We start from the raw sequence: 14,708 nt of genomic DNA, 5'->3' as shown, positions 1-14,708 counted from the left end.
ATTTCATTTTTCCAGTAGGAAGCTCAGAAAACCCTTTGGGGCTTAAGAAGTTAAGCAATTACTTTGGTGTTCCTCCACCTCCAGTGAAATGTCAGAAGGAGTCCAAACCGCAAAAGAAGCGCGTATTCTCGGAACAGTATTTGCAGGAGGTGAGCTGGCTTCAAACAAATGATGAACGCACAGAGATGTGGTGCAGAATATGCCGTGAAAATCCCACTCTAGCAGACAAAAACAGTCCCCTAGAGTGGGATTTTCACGGCATATTCTGCTTGGCTCTATGTGGGTACAGGGCATTGAAGATGATAACAGTGGGTGGATTATATTCTTAAACTTAGTTACAGCACTTTCAGAAAGACATCTACTTTGATAAAGTCTACTCTCCACTGCTGTGTAATCAATTATTGTAAATGTAAATGTTATCAGGAAATGATCAGACAGCAGAGGGTTTTCAGGAAACACTGTTAAATGTTCAGTTTCTATGCCATATGTTAAAACAAGATCTAGAGTGTGATTAAAGTGGTGAGTGGGTTCTTTTACATTTTGAGAGAAGCCAATTGAGTCTAATAACAGATTAAATGCCATGTTGAGGCTGTCATTTTTAGCATCTACATGGATGTTAAAATCACCCACAATAATTATTTTATCTGAGCTGAGCACTAAATCAGATAAAAAGTCTGAGAAATCAGAGAGAAACTCTGTGTAAGGCCCAGGTGGACGATAGATGATAACAAGTAAGACTGGTTTCTGAGTTTTACAGCTGGGGTGGACGAGGCTAAGCATCAGGCTTTCAAATGAATTAAAAGTCTATAATGTAAATTTTTTAATACATTAGATACAACCTGATTTTTCAAGTTCCAATACTATCTATGCCAGTTATTCCTTTCACCCAGTTCAAAAAGTAGGCCACACTTTAGACACACACCCTGATTTTTCAGGTCCCCACAACGGCTATGACCCTGACCCTCCCCCGCTACATTGTCTCTGTTAAGTTAAGTATTCCCTTTTTTGCTTGGATAATGATGATTGGCGGGCTTTATATTAGACACTATAAAGTTGGCATGAAGGTGAAATTCAGTCATTGAATCTCAGCATCATGAGCTAAAATTCATTTCATTTTAACCCCGAACACGTCATGTCTGTCTATGTTTAATACATGAACCGGACTGCTTTTCATGTGCTTCATGTGTTTCATGTGTTTTTCAAGCTCAGATCGCTTAGATTTTTGGAGACTCGCAGTGATGAAATGACCCCCCCCCCAGTATTGCTTTAATACTTTAAACAAGTATTAAAGCAAAGACAACGAGCTTGTTTTGAAAATGTACAGGGCAGAAAGTTCAGATATTTATTTAAAAATATAGGTTTAAAAGTAAAATGTTGGGGGGAAAAACTACTCAATGTGTTGATAAGCATAAAGTACAGGTATGTGAAAACTGTACTTAAATACAGTAAAGAACTATTTGTACTTTGAACTTTGTACTTAGAAAATAAAATCATTATTAATGAAAGAACGCTCAGACCTCTCTGGGATGGTAGCACCACTTTCAGATGAAACAAATGGTGTTGGAAATATCTGAATTACACCTATTATTGCATCGTCAGCTTTTGCTGAACTGTCAAACAATAAGACAAATTTTTATTTCATGAAGTTATATTTTTGTCATTCTATAGAGATTGAAAATGTGACGTCATTCAGCGGTAAAACCGCAAAGGATTCTGGGAACCCGTGGCAAGAGGTACTAGCGCACCCAGGCTTTCAATTGAACTCAGTTACACAGCAATAAAAAGAAACACAAAAAATGGCAAGAAGCTGTTGTATTATTAACTGCAATAGCCGGTCGCATGCCAGCCACGGGAAGCAGACGGGTAAAGAGATCGGTTGTTATCGGTTTACGTCGTTGAAGAGAAATTGTTCGAGCCATGTTTCCGAAGTAACAGAGGCGACGGATGGCCTGGATTGCAGCCATTCAAAGACCAAATATAACTTCCCAGTCTGCTCCAAGCATTCCCACAAAGGTCACTGTTTTGTAGTAGTTAATACGTCATTTTTCGTAACATAATTGGTGATATAGGTTACAAGCAGGTCTGGCGCTGAACAGAAATTGTCGCGCTATGCTCCTTTGTTTATTGTGCATAAATAGTGAATTGTCCTTACAGAATATTGCGTTATTACCATGGTACATTGACAAAAACGTATACTTTTATTCACAGGATAAAACAGTTTTTTTGTATCACTAATTACCCAGTACGATTAAAACATTTTTATTTTGTCTTTCCTTCTGTTTATTTAATGTATTTGTACTTTTTTTAATATCATAAAAAATGAATTAATATTTTCAACTCCACATTAGCCAGACATTTATGTAGTCCTTGGGACCAACAAAGGCTATATTACACACGACCTAACTTTTCAAGTCCCCAGGACGGCTATGGCTCACTGATATTCTGGCTATATGCCAGGATCGCTTGTTTCAGCTCAAGGACAGCCCGCCAGTCTTCTTGTGCTGTCTGTAGCTATCTCGGTAGTTACTGCTGTACGTGGTGCCAAAAATCAAACGCACCTTTCTGGATTCTCGCACCTGCGCCTCTCCAAAGCACAAACAAAATTGGCAGGAGTAGAGAATGGAAAAGAGGTCGACAGACGTTTATATTACTCTTCTTGAGAACTTCGAAAGAAATGGTGAGTTACACGTTTTAATAGTTGGCTCATAATGTTATAAGCTTTCAGCATAAATATTTGTACTTGTGCTAAAAAAAATAATGTCACTGGTTGTTAATATTGTAAAAGAGGCTAACAAACACGTGAAGGCTAATTGCCCTTATCCATGTGGAGCTAGCTACCTGATAGCCTTGACATGGTTGTGTGCTATCAGGTAGCTAGCTCCACGTGGCGGCAATTAGCCTTGACATGGTTGTGTGCTATCAGGTAGCTAGCTCCACGTGGATAACGGCAATTAGCCTTGACATGGTTGTGTGCTATCATGTAGCTAGCTCCACGTGGATAACGGCAATTAGCCTTGACATGGTTGTGTGCTATCATGTAGCTAGCTCCACGTGGATAACGGCAATTAGCCTTGACATGGTTGTGTGCTATCATGTAGCTAGCTCCACGTGGATAACGGCAATTAGCCTTGACATGGTTGTGTGCTATCAGGTAGCTAGCTCCACGTGGATAACGGCAATTAGCCTTGACATGGTTGTGTGCTATCATGTAGCTAGCTCCACGTGGATAACGGCAATTAGCCTTGACATGGTTGTGTGCTATCAGGTAGCTAGCTCCACATGGATAACGGCAATTAGCCTTGACATGGTTGTGTGCTAATTGCCCTTATCCAGGTGGAGCTAGCTACCTGATAGCAAACAACCAAATCAAGACTAATTGTGCTTATCCACGTGGAGCAGTGTCAAATTGGCCTTTTTTCAATACTCAAGTAAGCAAGTCCGTACATGCTTACATTGTAAGTTCGCACAGAGTCGGTCGGAGTACTTCGCGTCAAGGGCAGGCAGCGTAATCATTTTCTAATTGGAACATGTACTTGCTCACATCACATCTTTTGCCCACAATGTAAATAATTTGAGATTTCCTTAAGAAAAAAACAACATTTTTTACGAAACCAAAGTGCTAGTGGTGCAACGGATCACGGTTGATCCGTAATCCGAACCGATCCCACTCCACGGTTTGGCATGCACGTGATCCGAATATTCGAAAAAGAAAAAGTATGTGTGTGGTGCGCGTGGTCAGTCTGTCAAGCGATAGTTATGGTCAGCGCTTGCGGTCAAGGTGGAGGAGCAGAGGAGTTTGCGGCAAAAGCTACTGGGGTGTTTAGCTGCAGACGGGAGGCCGTATTCCGTTGTAAAAAAAAAAAAAAAAAAAAAGAAACAAAAAAAAACCAAGTGGTTTAAAATAGTCAACGCGTTAGTTGACGCATTGACGCCGTGCAGCCCCACGCACAGGGCGATCCGCGGAAACTAGTTAACCAGCATTTACCGCGTTAATACAGTTATGGCATTAACTTCATTTTAACGAGATTTACGCTGACAACACTAGTTTAAACTATGATGAACGTGCTTGAGCCACGCTATGATATCCCGTCGCACGTCCACTTCAGTGACAAGCTCCAAGCATGTATGAGCAAGTTTAAAGTTATGGCTGAGCTGTCCCAGGCATCTTCTGTTGCCCTAACTACAAATGGGTGGACCTTCAGGGCAACGGAAAGCTACGTGACCATGACCGCTCATTATATCACAGTGGAGTGGTAGATAGAAAGCCCTGTACTGCCCTATATTGCATCTTAATTTGTTTTTATATAATTGCATTGTTTTGAGTTGAATGTTTTTTTTAATAGACAAAAAGTACTTAAATAAGTAAATGGCAAGTAAAATTTTTGTCTTTTTTTTTCCTGCTGATCTGAAAATTAATCCGATCCATGACGAAAAAAACGTGATCCATTTCGAACCGTGGGACTTTTGATCCGTTGCACCACTACAAACTGCCTTTAGTTTTCATGGCAATTATAAGCTTTCTTGTCCCAGCAATTTTTTTCAGAACACACAAGAATGCACATGAACGCCCCTTACAAGCAAAGCTATGTACTTTTAAGGCAAGGGAGAGGTTTGGCTGTATTACAGCATTATACATTGAGCTGATCAGGTTTGATTGTTATGTTTTCCACAGAGAGCAATCAGTAAGAGGAAAAGAGCTAGGCGTACTAAAGCCTCCCTAAAGGCCAAAGTCCCCAAAGGTCAGTAACTGATTTGGGTCAAATTGGACTGTTGTTGTTCTATCTATTTGCTTTTAGGTAACACTTTTATTTTCTCTAAAATCTGTGCAGTTGCCGATGGAGCCGCTAGGTCTTCCAGTGGAAAGGAAAAGGTAGGAGGTGTCATCATGTCCTGCCACGTGTACCCTAAATATCACATTATGTACAGAGAACATTACAAAGTTATTTTAATAAGAGGGCAACTCACTGTCGGTTCTCTTTAGTAATATTTTTTGGAGGAATATTAATGATTAGAGCTATTCTTATTTAGAATGGCTGTTTTGAAACATTGTAATATATTTTAATATCTATTTTAGTTAGTCACTGTTCTTATGGCTCTGGAGCAACTTTGACCACAATCCCTCTGGCATTATTAAGTATTCTGATGATGATGATTCTAAAATCAACAATGACAACACAAGGACAATTCTGTCCCCCTGAATGTAACAATGACATTTCTTATTAATATAGCAATAATGTGTGCCGCTGCTTTGACATGATGTTTTTGTTGCATATTTTTGAGAATGCTATACACTTCTTTTTGCTATATTTTTAGAAAGTACAGCTGTGTTCCAGTGACAGTGAAAGCGAGAGCACAGTTATTCCTGATGTGGCTACATCAATTGACATTGAGGACAGCAGTGTACCTGTGCTCACACGCACCGAGAGTGTAATTGTAAGTGTAAGAGTTTGTAAATGTGTTTTGGCTAGTTTAAAAAAAACAAGTTGAGTCACAGATTACCAGTATATAATGCACTGCAAAACCTCTATAGTTGATGATTACACAAGAATGCACATGAACGCCCCTTACAAGCAAAGCTATGTACTTTTAAGGCAAGGGAGAGGTTTGGCTGTATTACAGCATTATACATTGAGCTGATCAGGTTTGATTGTTATGTTTTCCACAGAGAGCAATCAGTAAGGGGAAAAGAGCTAGGCGTACTAAAGCCTCCCTAAAGGCCAAAGTCCCCAAAGGTCAGTAACTGATTTGGGTCAAATTGGACTGTTGTTGTTCTATCTATTTGCTTTTAGGTAACACTTTTATTTTCTCTAAAATCTGTGCAGTTGCCGATGGAGCTGCTAGGTCTTCCAGTGGAAAGGAAAAGGTAGGAGGTGTCATCATGTCCTGCCACGTGTGCCCTAAATATCACATTATGTACAGAGAACATTACAAAGTTATTTTAATAAGAGGGCAACTCACTGTCGGTTCTCTTTAGTAATATTTTTTGGAGGAATATTAATGATTAGAGCTATTCTTATTTAGAATGGCTGTTTTGAAACATTGTAATATATTTTAATATCTATTTTAGTTAGTCACTGTTCTTATGGCTCTGGAGCAACTTTGACCACAATCCCTCTGGCATTATTAAGTATTCTGATGATGATGATTCTAAAATCAACAATGACAACACAAGGACAATTCTGTCCCCCTGAATGTAACAATGACATTTCTTATTAATATAGCAATAATGTGTGCCGCTGCTTTGACATGATGTTTTTGTTGCATATTTTTGAGAATGCTATACACTTCTTTTTGCTATATTTTTAGAAAGTACAGCTGTGTTCCAGTGACAGTGAAAGCGAGAGCACAGTTATTCCTGATGTGGCTACATCAATTGACATTGAGGACAGCAGTGTACCTGTGCTCACACGCACCGAGAGTGTAATTGTAAGTGTAAGAGTTTGTAAATGTGTTTTGGCTAGTTTAAAAAAAACAAGTTGAGTCACAGATTACCAGTATATAATGCACTGCAAAACCTCTATAGTTGATGATTACACAAGAATGCACAGTTATTAGGGATGCTATACTTAAACTTAGGTCGGCAAAAAGGGTTAAAGCCATTATTCACTCATGGTTGGCTATACCGTTAACACCTTGCTGGTGACTGATTCAAAGCAGAGCTCTGTGTTACTGATCCAGCCACAGGCACATACATCTGGTTTGTCAAGAGAGACGCTGATCTAATTGGTTCATTAACCTTTTAAAGATTTTTCTTCAGACATTTCTTGGCCCAGTCTTAACCTGTTGAACCTCAGTCTCCCCAGTACCACGAGCAAGAGCGAGAACATCTGGTTTAATGGGATGTACTGTCATAACTTTTATTTAAATATATAGATGTATGGTGTCCACAGAAACATCGCAAACTTAGCCATTAGCTCACAAAGCCATTTCAACCACCACACAGCAGTTTCTATTTTATAAACCTTGGAGCAAAGTATGTATGAATCAAAATTCTTGTCTAGCAATTGTGTACACAGTGTCAAGTGGTTCTGACACCTTAAGAAAAGATTACAAGGATTTGGCTTTGTAGAAAAGCCAAAATACCAATTCTGGCTTATCCAGGTAACTTCACCTTGTAACCAGGTAACTTTGTGTCTTCTGTGCTATGGAGGTGGTTAACTTCTTACTCAAATAGATTGAATTGTAATTGCTGTTTTCTTTTCTTTTGTTCTTTTTTTTTTTTTTTTTTAGCTTAACAGAGGGATGTTTCAATACTCATTTGATTCTTTGTCAAGTTCGGAATACAGCCAAGAAGAATATGTTCCTCATTCTGACGAAACAGATGGCGACAGTTCACCAGAAAGTACAAGAATGAAGAAAAGTAAGAGTAAATTACACAAGAACAAATGTAAATCCATCTTTCAGAAGCATTCAAAGAGAATCCCTCTTAAAAAGTGCCCACAGAGAAGGGATACAAGTTCCATAACAGCAGCCACTACTCAAGATAGTGTGGAGTCACATGATTTAGAAGAGACCTTGTCTGGGTTAAATAAACCTGGAGAAACCATCTCAGGTGGTAGCTCTGTAATGGTTATGACACTTAAAAAGAAAGCAGATGGTGGTAGACTGTACAACAAAAGACTGTATTGTTGGTTTTGCTCAAAACCATATGCCAAAATGGCACGCCATTTGGAAACAAAACATAAAGACAAACCTGAAGTGTTGAGGGCAATCAAGTTCCCCAAGGGTTCCAAAGAGCGAAGATTGCAGTTTACTTTACTGGCTAACAAAGGTAACCGGTCCCATAATAATCGTGTCCTTGAAGAAGGAAAAGGTGTAGTGATACCTCGTCAACAATCTGGTGCATCTGTGAAGGCTAGTGACTACCTACATTGTGTGAACTGTGAGGCTTACCTGAAGAGGAAATCCCTTTGGAGACATATGCAAAGATGTCATCTGAATAAAAAAATCAAAGACATGAAGCCTGGAACATCCAGAGTACAGGCCATTTGTAAATATGCTGAACCTCTCCCAAGTGGTGTAAATGAACGGTTTTGGAAACTGGTCCTTGATATGAAGGAAGATGAGATCACCAGTGTTGTCCGCAGTGAGAAAAAGATACTGAAATTTGGGGAACACCTCTTCAATAAGCATGGGCATGATGTTACAAAACATGAATATGTCAGACAAAAGATGCGTGAGACAGGGCGACTTGTTCTCCAAGGGAGGAAAAGTGGAAAGTTGAAGACTATTTCAGATTTCTTTGTACCGGCTAACTTTCCTCTTGTAATAGAAGCTGTTAAGATTGTGGCTGGCTTGAATGAAGAAACAAATACCTACAAAGCACCGTCCTTGGCTTTGAAGTTGGGTCACAACCTCAAGAAAATCGCAAACATCACTGAATGTGATGCAATGATCATAGAAGATGAGACTTCTCTTAACAATGCGCGGATCTTTAAGCAGATCTGTGAAACCAAATGGAGTGAATGTGTGTCATCCCAGGCCCTCCGGAATTTAAGTGAAGCTAAATGGAATTGTCCACAACTGCTTCCCTTTGCAGAAGATGTTAGACAAATGCATGAGTATATCAAAAATCAAAGAACAACATGTAAATCAAGACTTGAGGAAAAAAATACTACAAAGAACTGGGTGGAACTGGCCAAAATCACTCTAGGTGAGGTGATAATATTTAACCGTAGACGAGAAGGAGAAGTATCCAAGATGCCACTAAGCGCGTTCACTCTGCGGGACACCTCATCAACCCACCCAGATGTTGAGGTTTCATTGTCTGAAGTTGAGAAGCAACTCTGCAAGCACTTCCAACGAGTGGAGATAAGGGGCAAACGTGGAAGAAAGGTCCCCATTTTGCTGACACCTGATATGTTGGAATCCATGGAGCTGCTTGTGAAGACTCGTAGTGACTGTGATGTCCTGGATGATAATGAATTTATGTTTGGAAGACCAAAAGGACTGGGTCACTTTAGAGGATCAGATGCAATCCGACAGATTGCTCAGTGCTGTGGCGCAAAGCACCCAGAAGCATTATCTTCCACTAAACTTAGAAAACACATCGCCACCATGTCTAAGGTCCTCAACTTGAAGGACAATGAAATGGACGACCTTGCGGACTTCCTTGGGCATGACATTCGAGTTCATCGGGAATATTACAGGCTGCCTGAGGGGACGTTACAGCTAGCAAAAATCAGCAAAGTTCTGATGGCCCTGGAGCGTGGACAACTCTCGCAGTATAAAGGGAAAAATCTGGATGAGATAAACATTGATCCACAAGGTAAAATAGGCCTGTGTCATAGGAGTGTCTATAAGTCTTCTTTTTTTTCTTTTTTTCTTTTTTGTATGTTAATTTTAGCATCAGTGATATTGATAGTTTCTCTCTCGTTTGTGTGAGACTATTTCAGTAGTCATGCATTGTTACTATAAAAATCCTTTGCATTGCTTGTATTTTTGTTTTTAATTTTTTGGTAACAAACTGTTGCTTAAAGGGGACATTAAACACTATACATAAAGGCTAATTTACACCATTGAGCTCTGCTCTCATGAACAGTCATAGATGTAACTCTGTTTGTGAAGTTGGATTTAAGGAATAATTGCTTTAAGTTTTAAAAACACGTTTACATACATCTTCTGTCGGTTGGTTGGTTGCAGCTAATAGATGTAGTTTGTTTGCTAACTAGTGACAGAATTGATAATTCAGAGAAAAATAAGGACACTAAAACTAAACATCAGTATAAGTCAGTGGTTCTGAAAGTGTGTGGCTCGCCTGCATCCGCTGGAAAGCTGCAGTCGCGTGTGTACGTCAGTGGCCGCAATAAAGAAGTGTACTGAAAAGTGCAAACATGTGGTCAGGTCTGTGCATTGTTTACATTGGTGCTGAAACCCAAAATTGGGTTTGCCATCTGCTTTGCCAGCTATTTGCAGACTCTGTACACCTGGTCTGATGAGAAAAGGCTATAGTGTTGGACTCAGCATGTGTATCTGACTATTAGGCACAATTAACCAACCAATTACATGATGTTTTGCACTGACAGAAGATGGTGCTGAAAATGGTTTTAAAACTTTTGACTTTAAGCTCTCTTTTTTTAAAATTACACCTTTCCAGACAGCTACATCTATGTCAGTGTCTGAGAGCGTGGCTCAGTTGAGTACATTGGCCTAAACCTTTTTTTGTGTGTTAATCTTTAATCCATTTCAGGTATCATGTTATACTTGAACTGTTTGACTAAAAGTGAGAAAATGGTGTTTTTATTTTTTATACATTTTACTGTTAATGTTTAGAAACTGAACACTTCTTAAAAAAAATAAATGGTTCATATAGTTTTCTCTCCATATGTCTACTGTATTTGCAGAGGAAATGGCTGTGGACAGTGCATCAGATACTGAACATGAGGCTGATCAGACAGACTATAATGCAGACTCTTCAAGATCACCATCATCTTACTCATCATGTATGTATCCATGCAGCTCTAGAAAGTTCATGCTTATATTTAGTAGTATACATGCTACCAGTCAAAACTTTGGACACACCTTGTCATTTAATGTTTTTTCTTTATAATAATTATTACTATTATTATTATTACTATTCCTCAGACTTATTATTAAGTGTGCCTATGCCAAGAGGCATATTTTATTACTCTTCTTATTGTGTGGATGCTGTAGTTCCTGTTTCTCTTTATTTTTTATCTGTATTATTCTTCATCTTCAAATTGCTTCCGTACCTTTTTTGGCACTTAACTACTTTCATACTAGTGAACGTCACATTTGCTCCAAAAAAGTCATCAAAGGCAGATTCCAGTGTAAACACTGTTCCCACATGGAAAACTGGACTGATCCACCTCCTGCTGTCAGACCTGCAGGGTTTAGGCCTGTGGTGTTCTCCTCTGTCTTATACTGAACACAAACTATTTTTTTGGACTGGCACAAATAATTTGTGTGCCTTCTAATTTGATGCAGAACACCTTATTGTTCGGGAAATAGATTTAAATATGAAAAGCCTGAGGCCTTGGCTGCGTTTGTAGGTAAATAGTACCATAAAACTTTGTTGTTTGCAAAACTTGTGCATAACTTTTTAGAAATGTACAATTTCCATTTCAAGTTATGAAAATGATTCGTTAAACATATTTGTGGGTTTTGCAGTAAAAAATATAACTTTTTTTTCTACTCAGATTTTGAATTTTTTGTCTGGATTTAGATCATTTGTGCTAATATAGTATTTCAAAATGACAAAATAACTAAAATTTCAGATATTTGAGTTTGTGCTGAAAACAATGATACCAAACAAGACAAGATAAACAGTTTTTAAAGGTGAAATACAGAGGTAAAATCAAAAGTAGTCAAAAACGGCCAATTATACCCTGGACCCCAAAGGGTTAAGTTTGCAAAAAATTGTTTAGAATTCTTAAAAACTGCAAGGCTTTTCTTCAGTGATTGAGTTCTATGTTAGGGTTGACGTTTGAGTGGGCTACACAAGTAAAAAGGGTCTCACTCAGGTACATGGTTATAAGAGAACACAGAGTGATTGGAATTTTATTAATGGATATTAAAAAGTAGGCCTTTCAACATATCCTTGTTTTCTTCGGTTTCCCCCATTAGGTATGCTGGATAAAGAGGTGCCACTGATGGCAGAGGGTTCAGGTGAATCGCAGAGAATCACAGGTGAACTCCTCAATGATTTTTACATTTGTTTCCTATGAATCATAAAACAGTCTCTGAGATGCACTACACTGCCAAAAGTATTCACCCATTCAAATAATTAAATTCAGGTGTTCCAGTCACTTCCATGGCCAAAGATGCATAAAATCAAGCAACGAGACATGCAGACTACTTTTACAAACAGTGGTGAAAGAATTGATTGCTCTCAGGAGCTTGGTGAATTCCAGTTTGGTACTGTGATAACTCTTAAGGCTGCTTTTATGCGTTCTATATGCCCCTGTCACATGGAGTGTGCTAACAACTTCACAAAGCAAGGTCCATAAAAAGAATGGAGCAAATTGTTGTGGAAGAACTTGAGAAGCCTGTTGTGACCTCAATCTGATAATTCACCTTTGGGGTAAATTGGAGGACAGACTCCAAGCCAGGCCTTTTGGTCCAACATCAGTGTGTGATCTCACAAATGTGAGAAAAGTGAATACTTTTGGCAATACAGTGTACATAGTCCTTGCAGAACATGAAATGAAATTATCTTAATTTGTTCTCTAAGGACAAATAGATCCCAAGGTAAATTATGAATATAACTGTGCATTTATTCACTGCTATCTGGCATTTAAGTGACTTGAGCACCAGGGGCCCGTTTAAGAAGTTTCAGAATTAGAGTAACTATCAGAACAAGTAAATAAAAACCAGCACCACCTCCACTTTGGCGGTATTTCCATTCCACCTCAGCTGAGGAATATCAATGTATGTTAGTGCTGACCAAGATGGTCATCGGAAGGAAGAGCAAGTGAAGAGTAATTTAAATGTCATTTTTCCATAGCTGCATCTTCAAAAAAAAAAACCCAAAAAACCCCTCGAAGTTCAAATCTGTGAACTTGGACTTTTGACATTAATCTTGAGGTCAACTTTTCTGTTGTGCAGATTTGCACCTCAATTTGTGCTTTGATGGCAACATTATGAACTTGAAAATGAAACTAGATCAGTCATTTGTCATGCTGTAATCAGCCACATTGATGTGGAAAAATGTTTTTGACAGTAAGGATTTGGTTAGATATGAATATTTGGAAAACAAAAGACTGAAATTACTACTGGATTTATTCAGGTTGTAAGTTTGACTTGAGCCTGCAAATGGAGTCAGTGTGTTCTGACATTTCATGTTGAAATGCAATTGTTAAAAAAAACAAACAACTACTTTCACTAACTGCACCTGAACCATTTCACTGACCCAGTTTCATTTTCAAGTTCAAACATTCAGAAGTAAAAATTCTGAACCTTAACATGCCATTTGCATTTTGTCTAACAGAATACAGCTCAGTGACTAGATTTTAAAGTTAAATACCAATTTGATTTCTAAGGCCCTGAAAGTGCCAGGTTCAAATTGTCCTACTTGTCCTATTCACTAACCCCACAGTCATGGAATGTTATCAGCAGGGAAATTGTCTTACTGTTTATTTATTGTTTGTTTGTTTGTTTTTTGTACTTCCCCCAGTGACACAAACCCAAAGAACCAAGTGGACTGCAGATGAAATCCAGGCAGTGGAGAAAACACTGAATGCATACATTAGAGCTGGAAAGGTTCCTGGGAAGGCTCAGTGTGTTGAGTGTATTGAGGCTTCGCCAGTGGAACTTAAAAACAGGACCTGGAAAGGAGTAAAGTTTTATGTTAAGAACCGCATTGATTCTTTGAAACGAATCTCTCAAAAGCAGAAGTAGGCTTTGATAGAAACATTTAACTGTTCACTGTTTTAACTTAGTTCCTATCATTATTGCAATACAGCAATAGTTTTTTGCTACATATTTCTATTCCAAGCAGTTGTAGTTATTTTGGCTTGAAACACTGAAATTTGGAAATAAAATTTCATTTCAGCTTGAAGTGTGAAGTGCCATCTATTTAGAGGAGTTGAAACAAATGCAATAGAAGTGAAGGTAAAATCCAAACGTCACGGTAATTTTAAAACATTTATTCTGTAAAACCTTCTCCATCAAAGACAAGTGGGTATTTTTCTTTAAACTGCAGTACTGTTCAATCATTTCAACCTGCATATAAATCAAATATAAATGCTCTCAACAAAAGTAATCATACAAATATAAGTGTTTTTGATTTAAAAGATACAACCTTTACTACTGGCCTTATCCAAAGATTAAGTCCTTGGACTTTATTGCATTCAATTAAGGACAAGGAAGTAAAATCTGTAACAGTGACCCCTGGTGGTGGTTTCTTATACAGTGTAATGTAGGGGTCCCCACCGGGATAGAAAAACCTGACTGAAAATTTAAAAAAAAACTTCAGAAATGCCAGTGAGCACGTATATTTCTGGCATTCAAAAAATCCTAGAAAAGGGCTGAGGTTGTATTGAAGCCTGTATTTCACTAAAAAAAAACAAGGTCCCCACCGGTTCCATTTTTTTCCGGTGACAATCGAGGTCCCCACGTGGCATGGTTTACAAGTATGTGTGTGTGTGTGTGCATGTGTTCCATGTTCAACCGAGAGAAAGTGTCCCTTCGCCCGGTTAAGCAAAAGTCAACAACCTTTGATCAACGCGAATGGCCTTGGCAGGCCTTCAGCTGTCGCCAGTGGGATAGCCGCATGAGTGAAGATGGTGAATGTTTGGGTTTAATGCGAACAACTGCATCCAATTTTTACAGTTGGTCTAATGTCCATCACTGGTCACCAATTCTCTCAATTCCTGTTGTTCTTCTCCAAGATCTTACCCATATTGCGTTCAAAACACAGTCTGAGTACTCACAGTCCTGCCCATTGTCTATCATGTCGGCCAGCCTTGTGGGATTTTGAACAGCTGTAGCCGCTTCTTGTTCTTCGATAAGCCAGATCCGAGCCAGCTCCAATCAGCCAGAACTCTGTTATCATGTTCCGAATTGGTAGATGTCGTTCAATGTCCTCCATCGAGAGTGTCACCAGACACACGACGCAACCGACCATCGAGTATCCGGCAGCAAACGTCTCTGCAGGACAGTCGGGCTCTCCCAAGCCCAGGAAGGTGTCAGTTCCGTTACGGGACCAGTTGATCAAATCCATAATTCTTTAGGTTTTAGAGAATAAG

At 38.9% G+C, this 14,708-nt stretch overlaps 1 protein-coding gene across 3 annotated transcripts; it reads left to right on the top strand.

Annotated features, from left to right (window-relative positions):
- Window positions 1-2,506: 2,506 nt before the first annotated feature.
- Window positions 2,507-13,435, top strand: LOC134645789 (uncharacterized). 3 transcript variants are annotated; one of them, XM_063499383.1, is made up of 11 exons: window positions 2,507-2,677; window positions 4,673-4,739; window positions 4,830-4,870; window positions 5,314-5,433; window positions 5,666-5,732; window positions 5,823-5,863; window positions 6,307-6,426; window positions 7,231-7,360; window positions 10,344-10,442; window positions 11,587-11,649; window positions 13,136-13,435. In XM_063499383.1, the coding sequence occupies exons 1-11, from the start codon at window positions 2,675-2,677 to the stop codon at window positions 13,357-13,359; spliced, it is 975 nt and encodes a 324-aa protein (XP_063355453.1). In that variant the 5' UTR covers window positions 2,507-2,674; the 3' UTR covers window positions 13,360-13,435. The 3 variants fall into 3 exon arrangements, with proteins under 3 accessions (XP_063355453.1, XP_063355451.1, XP_063355452.1); XM_063499381.1 differs by having other exon boundaries at window positions 7,231-9,268; XM_063499382.1 differs by lacking the exon at window positions 5,314-5,433 and having other exon boundaries at window positions 7,231-9,268.
- The last annotated feature ends 1,273 nt before the right edge of the window (window positions 13,436-14,708 follow it).

This window comes from Pelmatolapia mariae, linkage group LG16_19, assembly GCF_036321145.2.
Source record: "Pelmatolapia mariae isolate MD_Pm_ZW linkage group LG16_19, Pm_UMD_F_2, whole genome shotgun sequence".
NCBI classification, from domain to species: domain Eukaryota; kingdom Metazoa; phylum Chordata; class Actinopteri; order Cichliformes; family Cichlidae; genus Pelmatolapia; species Pelmatolapia mariae.
The sequence above is the reverse complement of the archived record's forward strand: the minus strand, read 5'-3'. Positions and strand labels throughout refer to the sequence as shown.

Bases quoted from the DNA above. Each gene is read 5' to 3' on its own strand.
- LOC134645789 (XM_063499381.1), top strand. The intron at 4,871-5,313 runs GTAGGAGGTGTC...CTATATTTTTAG, and splicing joins CTTCCAGTGGAAAGGAAAAG to AAAGTACAGCTGTGTTCCAG. The intron at 5,733-5,822 runs GTCAGTAACTGA...AAATCTGTGCAG, and splicing joins AAAGGCCAAAGTCCCCAAAG to TTGCCGATGGAGCTGCTAGG.